The sequence below is a fragment of the Danio rerio genome, chromosome 1 (genome assembly GCF_049306965.1).
Source record: "Danio rerio strain Tuebingen ecotype United States chromosome 1, GRCz12tu, whole genome shotgun sequence".
NCBI lineage: Eukaryota > Metazoa > Chordata > Actinopteri > Cypriniformes > Danionidae > Danio > Danio rerio.
Genome location: NC_133176.1, coordinates 19,121,921 through 19,137,915, shown reverse-complemented (window position 1 = coordinate 19,137,915; position 15,995 = coordinate 19,121,921). Strand labels below are relative to the sequence as shown.

General features: G+C 35.5%; 2 protein-coding genes across 7 annotated transcripts in view; one reads left to right on the top strand and one right to left on the bottom strand.

The window, feature by feature from the left end:
- Positions 1–3: 3 nt before the first annotated feature.
- helt (helt bHLH transcription factor) lies at positions 4–1,657 on the bottom strand. The gene is given in 4 exon segments (NM_207065.2): positions 4–532; positions 628–724; positions 807–911; positions 1,438–1,657. Coding segments are annotated over 4 exon segments (813 nt in total). The 5' UTR covers positions 1,612–1,657; the 3' UTR covers positions 4–95.
- Positions 1,658–7,494: 5,837 nt separating this feature from the next.
- acsl1a (acyl-CoA synthetase long chain family member 1a) overlaps positions 7,495–15,995 on the top strand; it is a 50,234-nt gene continuing 41,733 nt past the window's right edge. For 5 of the 6 annotated variants that reach the window (XR_012401073.1, XR_012401085.1, XR_012401086.1 and 2 more), the window contains exon 1: positions 7,495–7,547. The gene's annotated coding sequence lies outside the window, so the exon portion shown is untranslated. 6 annotated transcript variants of the gene reach the window in all.

The following is a 15,995-nucleotide window of genomic DNA, read 5'->3' as shown; positions in this document are numbered from 1 at the left end:
GAATCTTATTCAAAAGTTATTTATTTCGAGACATATCTACATATTAACATAAAACATGTACATTTGATATAAATTAAGGACATATTAAGACGTATTTACAGAGCGGCGTGTTGTGCATTGTGTAAGCTGAAGGCATTGTGGCCGATGAAGTTCATGTAGTGATGATCGAGTCCCTGAACCGGCGATAAGTATCCGCTGTGCTGAGACATCGCTGGGTAGGCGAGCGTGGGGCTCCGCGTCGAGCTGTGCCAGGAAAAGTGTCCGGGTGGGCTCTGCTGAAACACTGACTCGGTGGGACTTGGACTCTGATACTCCAGCTGGCACAGTAGGTCCGTGGGGTCTGGTGAGATTGTGCCTAACGAGCCAAACACGGGCTCGGTAACCACTTTGGACTGTAGAAAGGCGAGGATCCGCGCGTACTTGGTGTCTTTGGTCTCCATTCGCTCTACGGTGGTTAAGTAGTGAACGAGGTTTTTCATGCACTCGTGATAGCCGTAGTGGAAGTAATTCGCAAACTCTGTCAGCAGTTCGCCTGTGGAAATACATGGTTTGGCGTTTGTAATTATTTATTTGTTTTGGTGAACGTATTTAGATTTGTACTTCATAGATTTATGTCATGATTCCTACCTTTTTCTCTCCCGCGCGGAAAGTCTGCTGAGTGGAGCGCGCGCAGATACTGCACCGTCATCTCCAGGATTTCTGCTTTCTCAAGTTTGCCAGAATTCTGTTTTTAATTATAGATTGTGTCAGTCATCATCCAAAACAGAGATGTGCATGTAAACTCTTTTAGTGTTTCAAATGCGCACCTGCTTAGCCAATGCCATTGGTACAGTCTTCCCCAGTTCGTTTAGACATCTGTTGATTCGGTCTCTTCTTCTTTTCTCGATGACTTTATGAGAAACGGGAGTTTTCTGTGATAATGGGAGATGATGATTGGTTAAAGGAACAAACATTACCAAACATAAAAAGAAGAGTTGCAGTGTGTGCTGGATTGCATAGACTGGAGATTATAAATAGCATGCGTTTAGCAAGAAGTTAGGAGAGTCGTGTTGCGCTCTGCGTCATTGCGCGCAAAATATCTGCTCGAGAAAGGATGCATCTGGAATCTGGAGCATTCTAATTAAATTCTCAAGACATAAGCTTTCGTTAAATGTAAGAGCAATAAAATCAATCTGTGTATCTGATATAAAATAATTGTATATATAACTGTATGCTGTACAGTTCCCCCGTTTAAAAAAAGCGCGCGCGCGCACTGAAAATTGCTGATTTATTTTATATGATGTTTTAATAAAACGACATACTGAAAAGTATATTTTAAAAAAACACATGAAACGTACAGGTCATTTCAAACAGTAGCTAAATAGTAAAAAAGTAAAACATTCAAGGAGAACATGACGTCAGTGGCATTATGTGTGCGCCATGAAAGTGTCCACATACCTTGCGATCCTTCATCTTTGACGCCATCATTTCGTAAAAAACAAGTCTATAATTACAAATTATATAATTGTCAAAACCTAGAGCATCGAGTGTGCGCGTTCTCCTCTTTCCAGACGCTTCAGACTGAGAAGAGCTGACCGGAGGCGGCCGCTTATAAAGTGCTCGCGCATTCATGGCCCTAAATTATTCCATAGGATTAAAGGCGAGCTTTTTGGTTAATGTGTGCACTTAGGATCAGTTAAAGAAATAGTAAAACCTGAAGCTGTGGGCTAGCGGGGGGCAGACCTACTTTGTTAATCCACGTGGCCTGTCTAAAGACACGTGATGGGTTGTAGAATATTATTTGCATAGTAACAGGCCTTGCTGGAGATGACTCGAGCGAGCGCAGCGCGCGCAATGAAAACAAAGCCCCCGGAGCAAGGCGTCCCTTTCTGTTCCACGTCGCGTTTCTCACACGATCGCCTGTTTATGGGTCCCAGCAAGCGATCTTAACTTCCATCCCAAGCCCGTCTTAGGTTTAAAGCCTGTCTACTGTTATTATAGTAATTAAGTAAGCACATAATAGGCTGTTCCGCCGAGTTCAGGGGAGACCTTTTGGAGACGGAGTCCCCCCGTTTGTTCGCAGCGTTTCTCACACGACTTGGTGACACGTCCATCTTTCATGGGCTACGGCCGGGTTTTTGTTTACATTCTCTAGTTTTGTTAGGGGCCTCGGCAGGTGTGGGGACCCGGCCTGGCACACGAGCGGCCCCTCCGACCATGTTAGAGACTCCAGCCGTCTTTGGCACACGAGGGTTACCCACCGCTGGATTCCCTTCAGAGGGGCTCAATTTGTATCCTATTATCCTATAAGAAAATGTCTATTGAGCGGAATGAATAGTTTCATTGGCCTAAATTTTAATAATGCAGTGAAAGAAAAGAAAGAGGAGAAATAAAGAAGAATGCAGCTGGTCCTGACGCGCATTATTCTCCGTCACCTGCGCCTGGAGACCCCTATTCATTTGCCTAATTTCGGTCAACTTAACAAACTTTGGGAGAAATTATTCTGGCATTGTTGTGCAGGGTGAAGCTTTCTGATCGAATTAACAGCATGTTTTGATCCGGTAAATGTCATTAGAAAGAAAGAAACAATCGCGTATAGAGGGGTCTGGGTAACGCGCCAAGTGGCGACGCCAAAGCGCAATTCATGCCACAGGGGACTTTTGTACCCCCACATTGCTCAAGTTTGTGCCCAACAAAGGGCATTATTTTATACTTGAATACATTTCATACAACAATTGGCTGTTTTCATCAAACATATTTTCACAGCAAGGTTAACAACAGGTTTATTGTGTTCGCTCAGGCTCCCAGCCTCAGACTTCATGCGCCAAAACGCCTGGATCTTCTGCTTTTTTTCACTGGGAACGTTTTAATCCCGAAGGTTGGCTATGCTTTAAAGTGCAAGATCGTGTTGCATCGAGAATGGAAAAAAATCAAAGATGTGAGGATTTTTTTTTTCTTTTAAAGAATTCAAGCTCTTTGGATATCCAAAGCATTGGAGACTTTTATACGGCGCGCAAAAGAAAAGCACCAGTGAAACAGACGAAAGCATAAAATCCCATTACTTTTATTGTTGAATTTACCACAAGATTTTATGCAAACGCACTTTGGAGCCGACACAACCAATCTTTTAACTTGCTTTCTGAAGCTGAAGTACTTTAACGTGACTATTTTATCTTTTCTTTTTGTAACCGTGTACGGTGCATTTAAGAACAGCAATACGCCAACAGAATTTTCTCCCATCACTGTGTAATTTAATTGTCCAATATTACGCCAAACAATACGATACAAAACATTATTGTATTTTATCGATGCTATGTTCCTGTTTATTTCAAAAGAAACTAAAAACAAATGCGCAGCGAGGAAAAAAGCATTTTGCATGCAACAAGTGGGTGCCATATTTGTTTTTTTTTCTGGGGGGTTTCTATTTTGATACTGACTGTAAATAAAAATGTGCTATATCTCAAACAGCTGATTTTGAATATCTTTACACAATGCGTTTAATATTGAGCAAAATATTTAGACGGAAAACGCAGTTATCACTATGCGTGTTATTGTCGTAATTGTACTTTAAATGTTATTTAAAATTTGTCCAAGCTAATGTTTAAGATAATAAAATTATTTTTAATATGACAAAATAGGAAACCTGTTTTATTTTAGTTTAAATCTAAAATGTCTGATTTATACGGTTTATTTATAACGATCATATAATTTATTGGCTGTAAAATAAAGCTATTTATTACAAAAAATAAAACCCTCATTTTTTAAAATTTTTAAATGTATTTTAATCTACAAAAAAAATTAACAAATATTTTAAGCCATGCAATTAATGGATAAAAATGTAACCAACAAATTTAATTAATTTAAGAAAGTTTTTGAGTCCAATAAAAGTCATAAACTCTCCTAATTGTCGCATCAGTGTTTCATTCCTGAGCCTTATAAGAATTTTAAAGCTGTCCAAACACGCTTCTGTATGTGGATCACACTCTTATAGAGGGGCTACCTGAAAGCTGAACTCTGTCTGTAAGGATCTCTCCATGTGAAAGAGAATTAGAGGAGCGCAGTCATGCATGTCACCCTGATTACAGCAGTACAGTTCGCCTTATATCCCAACCAACCTAAGACTTTTTCACAGACACCCTAACCAGTCTGGGCTTTTTCGGACAGGAGGGGATGCTTTCGCTTGTGTTAAGGGTTGCTAAGGCAAATCTTTTAAAGAGTGATTTAATAGGTCTTACCAATCGCCTTGCGCTATTTTTTTTAGGTCTTTCGGTATTATAGTCAAGTATCACTTTGTTTTAGTGTGAACTGGTTTTTGTAGTTGTTGATTTTAGCAATTTATTTATTAAAATTGTTTAAGCCCTAGCACACTGTTGGCCTCCCAAGAACTTGATTTAAGTCCAATAAAAGTTTTTTGCGTTTTATAGCTAGTTTAATAAAGCGCCATCTTGTGGAAATTTCAACAAGTAAGCATACACGTCATCTTCAGATGTCTTAAACTATATTTAAATTTTCAGTTAGGCTAGAAATGTTTATGACACTTAGCACCTTTTGAACCACAGGCTGTCGTTTGTTGTCATCTGCAACTTCAAACATTGCAGCATACATGATGTTTGTGATGTATAGTGTGTTGTGCGAGATTTGAAATTCCTACGTTGATGGGAAAAAATGTTGATCCTGTCGACGATGTGTTGTCATGCGAGAGGCGGTGACCCGTGGTGACCTCCGGCCAGAGACGCGCACAATCCTTTAGCTTCGCGCGCCACCGTGAGTCTCCTCTGCATCACTTCACACGAGACATTCAGCATTGTTCCGCCTCACAATAGAGCATCCTTAACATTCTCAAAAATCGTCCAAAATCAAACATAACACTAGTGTTCGGTGAGTCAATCAAATAGGTGGAATAGCTTTCCCTTTTTGTTTCCCTATTAAAAATGTGTATATAGGTTAGTTCAAAATAATAAACATGATTTAATGTCGCCCTCTTGCTCACTAGAGGGAGACAAAAAGCACTTTCATTTTTTTATTAGTTTTTATTTTTTTCTGCCTTGTTTGTATTTTAAGTTAATTTTATTAACCTGGTTGCAGATGTATTTGTTTATTTATTTACTCATTTATTCACTAATTTAAAAAAAAATGTCTTGGCAGCTATAGTTGAAAACCTACAAGAAGCACTTTCTCAAAAAACAAAACAAAAACACACATTCTCTAGCACTAAATTCTCTGAGCACAAACAGGTTACTTTGAATAACTAGCACTTCTTGTATGTATTGCCTTGTATGTATTGTCAACTGTAAGTCGCTTTTGACGAAAGTGTCTGCTAAATGACTAAATGTCAATAGCAACAAAAACATTTATATTTACTGAATAAACATGTATTTATGTAAATATAAACAGGCTCACCCCCCACTGACAAAGTCCAGCATTTTGGCCCCTATATGAGCTCATTTGTCCCATTTTTGACAGTATGCCATTATAAACAAGTCATTTCATTATTCAAATTGACAAATTCTGAGGAAATGATCTGTTTGTTATGTTTTGTTTTTTAGATGGGTTTTAATTGGCTTTAACAGCTTCCTAATTGTTTGTTAGACTTGATAATAAATTAGTATTTATAAATAAATAAATTTCATACTTATTTATTTTTAATTTTTAGTTTGAAATTCTAACCTCATAACGTTATTTAGGGTGTCACAGTGGCACAATGGGTAACGTTCTCACAGAAGGTTGAGAAGCCTCACAGAAGGTTGCTGGTTTAAGCCTTGGCTGGGTCAGTTGGCGTTTCTGTGTGGAGTTTGCATGATCTCCCCGTGTTCGTGTGGGTTTCCTCCGGGTGCTCCGGTTTCCCCCACAAAACCAAAGACATGCAGTACAGGTGAATTGGGTAAGCTAAAATTGTCTAAAGTGTATGTGTGGGAATGAGTGTGTATGGATGTTTCCCAGTGATGGGTTGCAGCCGGAAGGGCATCAGCTGCGTAAAACATATGCTGGATAAGTTGCGGTTCATTCCGCTGTGGCAACCCCAGATTTATAAAGGGACTAAGCCGAAAAGAAAAGGAATGAATGAATAACATTATTATCAACCTGTAATAACTTAAAGTTTAAGTGCACATTTCTAAATAATCTCTTTGTGGTGAAATAGTATGGTGAGCACTTTGACAAAATAGTAGGAAATATTTTTGTTGCATCAAAAAGTGTGATTTTGATCACCATTCGACAAGCTAATGCAGTAAATGTTAATGCTTAAAATATCACTAAAACAAAGTATTTGAACCTCATAATTTAATAGAAATTGAGGAGTAAACTGCAAAAGCTCCACTTTTTGAGAAAAAAAGGTCCACCCATTTCAATAGGCTGGCTACTGGCCTGATAAAATACATTTATATTCAGTAAATATTTCTTGTATTTCAAGTAACCTAACACAAATGCATATTGGCTTGCTTGTCTTCATTTTTAAATTAAAACTAATAACCCTGCCTGAGAAATAATTGATTTAGTTAATAATTGGTTGATAGATTAGTTAGTGCTTAAAAACCCAAGGTTTGCACTGGAAATATAAATCAGGTGTAAAATCACACGACATAAAATGTAAAATCTAAAGTTTTGGGTGTTTTTTGTTTAAAATTTTGACAACCTCTACATTTTGTAAAACATCTAAGTGCCGTCTGATATTTTAGAGCATTTTAGGTAAATAACAGAACATAAACATGGGAGGCTTAGAAGAATGCTTGTTTTAGAGGAACATTTCTGACGGCACATAGAGGTTTGTGAATCTGAACTCTTTATATATGTTATTTTAGACAGCTGCAAGAGTCATACAAATTCAGTGGTTTAACAACAGAATCACAGAATAAAATGTTTTTTAAATATTTAATTTAATATAAATTTAATAAGCTTTTGAAGTATAAATTTTTATGCTTTTATTATTATTATTATTAATAATAATAATAATGATAATAATAATAATAATAATAATAATAATAATAATAATAATAATAATGATGATGATAATGATAATAATAATGATAATAATAATAGTTCAATCAGGGGTCGCCACAGCTGAATGAACCGCCAACTTATCCAGAATATGTTTTACACAGAGGATGCCCTTCTAGCTGCATAAAAAATAGGAATAAAAATAAGAATAATAACAATAAGTCTAGTTTTGTGTAGAGAAGAGAAGCCAGTGCGTTTTGAAAACGTAAATATTGGGGCCTTTGAATATTGTGGACAATGGGGGGCCCTGGAGTCAAAAAGGTTGAGGAACACTAATAATAACACTTCTTTCTTACTTTATTTCATTGTGCACGGTAACACAAAGACGTTGCCAAATCATGTGTCATCGTTGAACATCGCATTTTATTTATCAACATTACAACAGTGTGTATGCAAATTCCCTTAAAATAAATGTCCAATTGTACTCATTCTTTCAACTCCTACGCGTATGCATATGTGTCGGGTGTTCTGATTGGTCGAGAGCCTGGTTTCCTATCTGAAGACAGCACAGCGCGGAGAATCATACACGCCTCTCCAGATAACAGCTGTGTGGACGCGACATTAACACCACTGAGGTTTGTGCTATTATACTTTATTCTTGGTTGGATTCATATTACTTCTTATTCCTATTTGTTGTATTGAATTGCCCTGAAGACCGTAGAATCATGCGTGATAATAAATTTATCAAAGATAAGATGTAAATGGATGCGTTAATGCTCAGCCTCATCTTGCATGCTCAGTTTAACACAACTGTATTCATGATGACACGACAAGAGGATTTATTTTTATGCGTGCTCGTTGCAAGAGTAGTGGTGGGAACTCCAACTCATTTCCGGGAGTCGGTTCTTTTGAACAGTTCGTTTTTTGAGAGTCCTCACGTGGTTTCTGCCATACCATAGTGGCATATGCAAGTAAACAGTAAACACGTGTTGCATTATTCGCTACTAATAAACACATGCTATACACATACATTATGGTTTGGTCTATGTGCCTCTCACCACCGATAATTTGTGTCATTTCTAGTACTGATTCGTTTGTTAATGTTTTTCCCTATCAGTCAAACTATCTGTTCTTGCCAAACTCTTCTCGCCATATCGAGTCGATCATGAAGTTATCAGTTAATTGTCGTTGATATTTTTTTATAGCAGAGTAGACCAGTCTGAAAATATCCACTCTATGCACTCTGCACAACAAACAGAAAGAGACAACAACAACATGATGATGAGGATAAATATAACACAAGGAATATTAAATAAAATGAATAATAATAAGTAGAGCACATAAATAGTACAACTTTCCATGCTAAGAACTGTTATCCCAACTTTAGTGAGTTTTTTTCTGCCAAGACAGTTGAGGAAAGGGTAGTCCCCTTTCTAGTTTTTTTTTATGTTTTGTCTTTAGTGTGTAGGGCTGTGATACTTGGATAAAATATCTAATTGCGATTTTTTTGGGCAGATATTCTGATTGCGATTTGATTTAATTCAAGCTTCAAGCTGATTTTTATTTAATTCAATCTTCAGCTCAATAATCTGTAATCTGTAATAATCAGTTGTGCTTCCTACTTTTTTAGTGACAGCCTGACAGGTAGGAAAATTTAACAGGTACACCAGCACAGTGGAATAAAGTGAGACCTTTGAGATTAAGTTGGAAATTATTTGCTCAAGCCTAATAAACAGGTCCCTGATAGAGAACAGCAGAATAATTTCTCAATTTTTTGGAGACACAAGTCCAACATGTTTGAATCTTCATACAGTCCAAAAACAGTGAAAAAGAGTTCCTTTCATAACACAGTTTTTATATTGATGTTAATTTACTCACATTAAGCCTACCAAGATAATGTGACTTTATTTTCTTCAACTGAATTTTAAAGAGGACTTATATCTGAAAATGTGGTCATTAATTCATAAAATGCAAGTCAAAAGCCACAGGTCCTTAAAGTCCCCATGAACCAGAAGCAACGACCGTTATTTTACGGAATATTAAATGAGCAAACAGTGGGCATGACTTTTTTTTTACTACTATGAGATGAATGGATGTAGTAAAGTAGGCATTTCATTCAGAAAGATTGGGAAAAGTGTTTGGGGATAGTTATTACAACCTAACAGAATTCTCCTGCTCACCATTTTTTTTCATGTTTGTTGTCAAAACTTACAGTTGGAGCAGAGAATAAACATGTTTGCATTTACTAAGATATACGTAATCTGACATTTTAACTGAAAAAAACAAACAAAAAGTGCATTTTCAGCTTTCAATTAAAGATTAGAAGGGAAAACAATTTATTTTCTTAATGACATGTGCAAATGAAATGTTCACGACAAAACTAGCAATGTGAGCAAACAAAATATATTTAGTTTTGATTTCTTGAGGACTTTATGAGTAAAGAAAAGTAAATCAATAGGCCTATTTGTGTTTGCACCTTCAAACAATCAGTTGAAGCTCAAACTAAAGTCTAAAAAAATCTATTTATTATGCAACAGGAATTAATGTTTCCCAGGAAGGGCATCCGCTGTGTAAAACACATGCTATAGATAAGTTGGTGGTTCATTCCGCTGTGGCAATCCCTGATTAATAGAGGGACTAAGCCGAAAAGAAAATGAATGAATGAATGAATGAATGAATGAATGAATGAATGAATTTTGCGACAGGAGTTCCAGCTGTCATAATACCAATTAAATTAGATTATGCTGCAAATGTTAAATTCCAATGGCTTCAGTTCATAAGACCTCAGTGGATTATCACAAGTATTTTATGTTTTGTCCAGAAAATTATTTTCACTCTCAAAGTGCTTATAAATGAACAGCAAATTTTTGCTTCTGGGTAAACTGCACCTTTAAATAAAGTGATTTGTTGGCTCCAGAAGTGTTCGTACCGAGCGAATCGTTTAGAGTTGTTGTGTGAACCGGCTCGATCGATTCACTTAAAAGATCCGACTCAAAAGAACGAATCAAATCACGAAGCGCTGAAGAGAGCGCGTCCGCCTTTGCGTGTTAAAAACGAAATCGTTTTTTTAAACGTATAGATAATTTGAATAATCCATAAGATTTCTTTAGTACCACTCTGGCATTTTAATGGCTGAAGTTGAGCTGAGGTTTATTTTTACAAGCTATGGTGTGAACACAAAGAGAGGGGCGGTGATGCGTGCGTTTGGAGACGCTTGTCGGAGCCGCGCGCGCTCTTTTGTTAGTTAATTAGCTAATACACAACGGAATCGGATAGAGAGACAATGCAGCCCTTGTCCAAGGCATGTAGTGTCATCCCTCCTTGTTGTTTAACCTCATGTTTGCTCGTCCAGATCACTGGCCACCACAAATTAGGTGCAGACATCCTGAACTAGCCATTTAACTACATTTCTAACCATTTAACTGTCACAGACAGGAAAACAAATGCTTTTAGCGAGCAAATATGAAACGAATGACACAAATTAGTTTGATGCAAAAAGTGTGTTGACTTGGTCTATTAAAGGTTTATAGAACAGAACATTATGCAACAGGTCTGGATACAAGAAGACCTCATAACACACTTAATTTGGCCTCGTTTTGATTATGCAGATGGGCCTATGTTTGGATTTTTAAACATGTTGGGGGAATTATATGTGTCACCAGATCAGACAGACTCACATACTATTGGTATAGAATAATGATGATATAATATATATATATATATATATATATATATATATATATATATATATATATATATATATATATATATATATATATATATATATGGTTAACAGGTTATTTTACCCAGAAATAAAATTTACTCATCCTTAAGTGGCTATACAGTAAGCCTTTATGAATAGCTTTCTTGAACACAAAACAAGATATTTTGATGAAAGCTGAAAATCTGTAACCATTGGCATCCATAGGAAAAACAAACAGTGAAGTCAATGGTTACATATTTAAATCTTTTTAAAGATTTTTTTTTTCTGTGTTCCACAGAAGAAAGAAAGTCAACAATATTTTGAACAAGGGAGAGTAAATGATGACAAAACTTTCCATTTAACCAGGTTTTGCATTACATGTTGGTATTGTTCTGTTTATGTATTCTGTATATATCTGTAGTGAATCTTGTGGAAAATGAGCAGCAGACACGCTCTGGAGACTGGAATGTTTGGAATTTTGGCAGTCTAGTGGTCTGAGGTTATGCTGTTTTCATTTCCTTCTGTTTCTCCTCTTATTCATAAAGACAGTCTATTCAGCATCGTTAGTATTTATGGTCGTGTTTGACTTCCCTCTCAAGAAACCAGATAGATATTTAAACGTCTTGTTTTGTTGCATTCACATAGTTCGAATGTTCTGATATCTGATTGTTTAAAAGGGATTCTTCTTTTGAAATTATACAATATATGCTACATAATTATAATCTTTGCCTCTTGAGGATGGTTGACCCACCCCATAATAACACCTGTTGCTGTGGTTACCTATAAAAATGAGACTTCCCATCACAACACAATAAGATGACACAATAGACTAAAATATAAAAGAGCCTGCCTCATATTTCACATCTTCTGAAACTGATATCTGTTTCTATTGTGAGTCCTTTTATCTCAACTCTCTTTTCTGGCATCATATATATGTTTTGTATTATGTGCTGCTCCACTTTTAAACTCGAATGATTTGGGTGTAGTTTGACTTGGAATTGTTCAAACATGACCAAGCCCATTTCAATACATGCTCTAGCCTTCTAGAGTCTCTTTATTCTTTTACTTTATAAAAGAGTAACTAAGTGCAGCGCTGTCACCTCACAGTAAGAAGGTCACCGATTGGGTCAGTTGGCATTTCTGTGTGGAGTTTGCATGTTCTCCCCGTGTTGGTGTGGGTGTCCTCCAGGTGCTCCGGTTTCCCCCACAAGTCTGAAGACATGCAGTACAGGTGAATTGGGTAGGCTAAATTGTCCATAGTGTATGAGTGTGAGTGAGAGTGTATGGGTGTTTCCCAGTGATGGGTTGCAGCTGGAAGGGCATCAGCTGCATAAAACATATGGCAACCCCTGATTAATAAAGAGACTAAGCCGAAAAGAAAATGATTTAAGTGTAACTAAGAAATCAGGTGATCAAATATCCCAAAATTGCATGATGAAAAAACATAAATATTGTGCATATAGTTGTTGTGAGTGTTATTGTTAAAGTAGTAGTTCAATCAGAAATTTAGATCAAAAGTTATTTACCCTCATGGCTAAGATGCAGGTCACATTTTTCATTTGAACTATAAAGAAGAGTTTTAGCTGAAACTGTGGTCCTTCGTGATTCATGTATTGCAAGTCAAAGGTGACCAGTTTTTTGATAGTCAAAAAAAAAATAAAAATAATAATATAAGATACCATACTCACTTTTCTTTTTCTGTAAGAACACGTTTTTGAAAATTTGAGCACTGGAAACAGCAACACAAATAGTAACATTTTTGGTAACACTTTAAAATAATAGTCCATTATTTAATATTAGTTATTTACTAACATTAACTAAGCATCAGTAATCTTGTAAAGCATTTTTTATTAATCATAATTCAACATCAACTAATGCATTGTTTAAACACATTGTTGTGCTTGTTTACATTATAGTTTATACACTGTGATTTAATTTGACCTAACATGAACTAAAGTTTTTAACTTAAATAACATTAAACTAGCATTAACACACTTAAATACATAAATGGCATAATTAATGCATTATCAATAGTTTCTTCATGTTAGTAAATGCATTAACTAATTGACCATTATTATGAAGTGTTACCGAAATTGTCAATCAAATTCTACAGGCAGTGACACCATCTTCTTATTTGGATCTGCTGTACATGTAATATTAATATTATTACAAAACATGTCTCCTAAAAATTTACTTTTTATGGTAGCTTACATTGGGATGCTGATATAGATTTATTTTCTTCAAAAATGGTTAATGGTCTTCTATTTAATGCAATATTATATAATGATGAACACATGGTGTAGCACCTCACTATCGTAAAAAGTAGTTTAACTTTCTGTTGTATTTGTTATAAAACCTTTTATTATTATTATTATTATTGTTGTTGTTGTTAAAGTTATTTTTATTATTATTGTTGTTGTTGTTGTTGTTAAAGTTATTTTTATTATTATTATTATTGTTGTTGTTGTTAATGTTATTTTTATTATTATTATTATTATTATTATCATCATCATCATCATCATCATCATCATCATCATTTTTGTTGTTATTATTATTATTATCATTATTATTATTATTATTATTACCGTTGTTATTATTATTGTTGTTATTTTTGTTATTATCATCATTGTTATTATTATCATTATTATTATATTCATGCATTAAAATAATACATAAATTATATAATATTAACAATAATAACAACCATTATTTAATCAGGTAAGTGAGTTGAGAACAGAGGCCGAGAGGCAGCATAAAAGCAGGTAAAAACAGTAACTATTTCAGACCGGACCTGAGAGCAGTGCGCAGGCAGAGCATTTGCCTCATACATTGTTCAGCACCGCTAGCTCAAGCTCCTTGCTGATGCGCTGCTTCTGCGTGCTGTATAAATGCTCTAATCTGTTAACATGGACGGCGAAAAAACACGCGCTGCTCTCGCGTAACGTGTGAAACAGGCTTAAGGACACAGTACAATAGCAATTACTATATAAAAACAATTATCAAAAATAATTTTCTGTAGAAACATTGTAAGATCAACAGAAAATGAAAAATTGCTATTTCTTAGGCTGCAGCAGTCACAATGATATTATGCAGTGCTAAGGATGATAATGATATATCTAGCTAACTTCCTACATGACAACCTGTTTGCACAGGCAGCGTGTCCTGACCGCGCTCATTGTGCCTGCTGCAGCCAAGTCACATCCAAGAGTATAGTTACTAGCCATATCAACCTACACTGTAAAAAATTGCTGTTAAAAAACGGTCAGATTCTACGGTAAAATAATGTTTTTTCACTAAAACAGTAATATTCTGTTAAAAACAGTGCTTTCTGGGTAACATTTATGTTTTCGAGAAAGTAACCAACTGCAGAAAACTATGAGCTAACAGAGTTCAGATTCGATGTTTTGAAGTCTGTGTTTGAAATCACACTTTGTGTCCTTGTTCACTATTTCATACACTAGTTAACTAATATAGTTCACCTGACAGTTTTAATGAACACTAATGAGTGAATTCAGACACTGATGAACACCTGCTGTTAATAATCACAATTACTGAAGAAAATAAACAAGAAATACAAACAGTGACTTGAGTTACAGCATTAAATAAAATCAAATAAAATAAAACAGCTTCAGTCTCAGCAGAGGATCATTAAACAACTCCACAAACAACAGCAGACACACTTATTACTGACTGATTTGACGTCCATACAATTCACATTGAGATCCAACAGAAATTAAGGTGTTTTTTGTGTCACCGTAATGGAGTGAGGGGCTGGTTTAGTTGGGCTCTTCACCCTTGAACTCATTTAAGAAGAATTTCCAACTGCTGTAATACAGCGTTTACAAAACGTTTGTACCATAGCACTAAAGTTGGAAAGTCAATAAATAGAGAAATCTATTTATCTGAAATTAGTTCTGATAAATGTTTTGGTATAAATCTGGAAGAAGGGCCTCATGCAATAGATTTTATGCTTAGTTGCAGGTATTTAATTAATGAGAAGTGGAAACAGAAAAGATACCTCTGTAATTACTTAACAGTTAAGAGATAATATACAAAAACAGTTCAGCTATGACAAATACACACTCAGACCTGATGAATCTGACCTTGTATCTCAACAATGGTAACATCTCAAATGTTTCATGCTGCAATGCATGCTGGGAGTGGCACTGTACAAATATCCCAGCATGCATTGCGGTATAAATAAATGTTGTATAATGGTCTAACAGTTTTATTTATTTGTGTTTGATTCTGCTGTTGTTTATGTTTAGACTTTCAGTTGCCTGTTTTGTGAGTTAAACTGTTAATTTTGTTAAATTTGTTGTCACCATTATTGAGGTTCATATGCTGATTATTGATCTCTCTTTGAGTGCGATGTACACCATAGAGCAGTGTTATTGTCCAAGATATTCTTAAAAACTTCCAGAAATCATTGCCATATATAGACATATAATGTAAAACAATAGATTTAACATTGAATAGGAGCAGTAAATTATATTATACTAAATGAGAACAGACTCTGCCATTTAATAGCAACATGAACATCACCAGATCTTATTTAGGTTTTTGGCTGGCTTGCCTCAACAAAGGAGCTTTTTAAACAAAGTTCTTAACAACTGCAGCAGCCAAGATATATAAATGTTAAAAATGTCAGGGCTAAGAGCCCAACTAAAGCAAACTCTGTTCTCCATGATGGTGACGTAAAACGTTAACCTTTCCCTCAAGAAGAACTTTAGTAGATGTTATACAAAAATACATGTATTAAGTAATAAGTGTAGCTGGTGATGATGTTTGTAGAGTTGTTTAATCATCCGCTGATCATTTAAATGATTTAATCATTTGTTGTTCTTCAGGTTATTTCATTATAAAGCTGTGACTAAAGTTTTGTATGTTCTGTTCTTGTTTTTTCCCTTCAGTATTTCTTCATTTGTTCATCGTTAATCCTCAATTATCATTTAATTAGTCAGTTAATTAATTAATTTACTTCAGCTTTGCTACATGTTTCTTGAACACTCAGTAGTGTGGACACTTCAATTAAAACTGAAGTATAGGCTCTGGGGTTTAAAGGGTTAAAGGTGTGAGAGGTAAAAACACAGTGTAAAAATGTATTTTAACAGTAATATACTGTTAATTTACACTACGGAAGTAGACTGTTAAAAAACAGTATATTGCTGGCAACCAAAGCTGCCAGTAGATTACCGTTAAATCAAGGAAAAAACAGTATTTTACTGTAAAACCTGAATCTAATTTCTTCTGTATGTCACCGTTGTGGAGGAGAGTAGAGCCAGTATATGAGTTAAAGATGAACAATGAACTGCTGATGTTATTCTGCATGTTTCTCTATTTAAAGATAGCGGCTGTTTAGTTGCTGATGCAGTCAGAA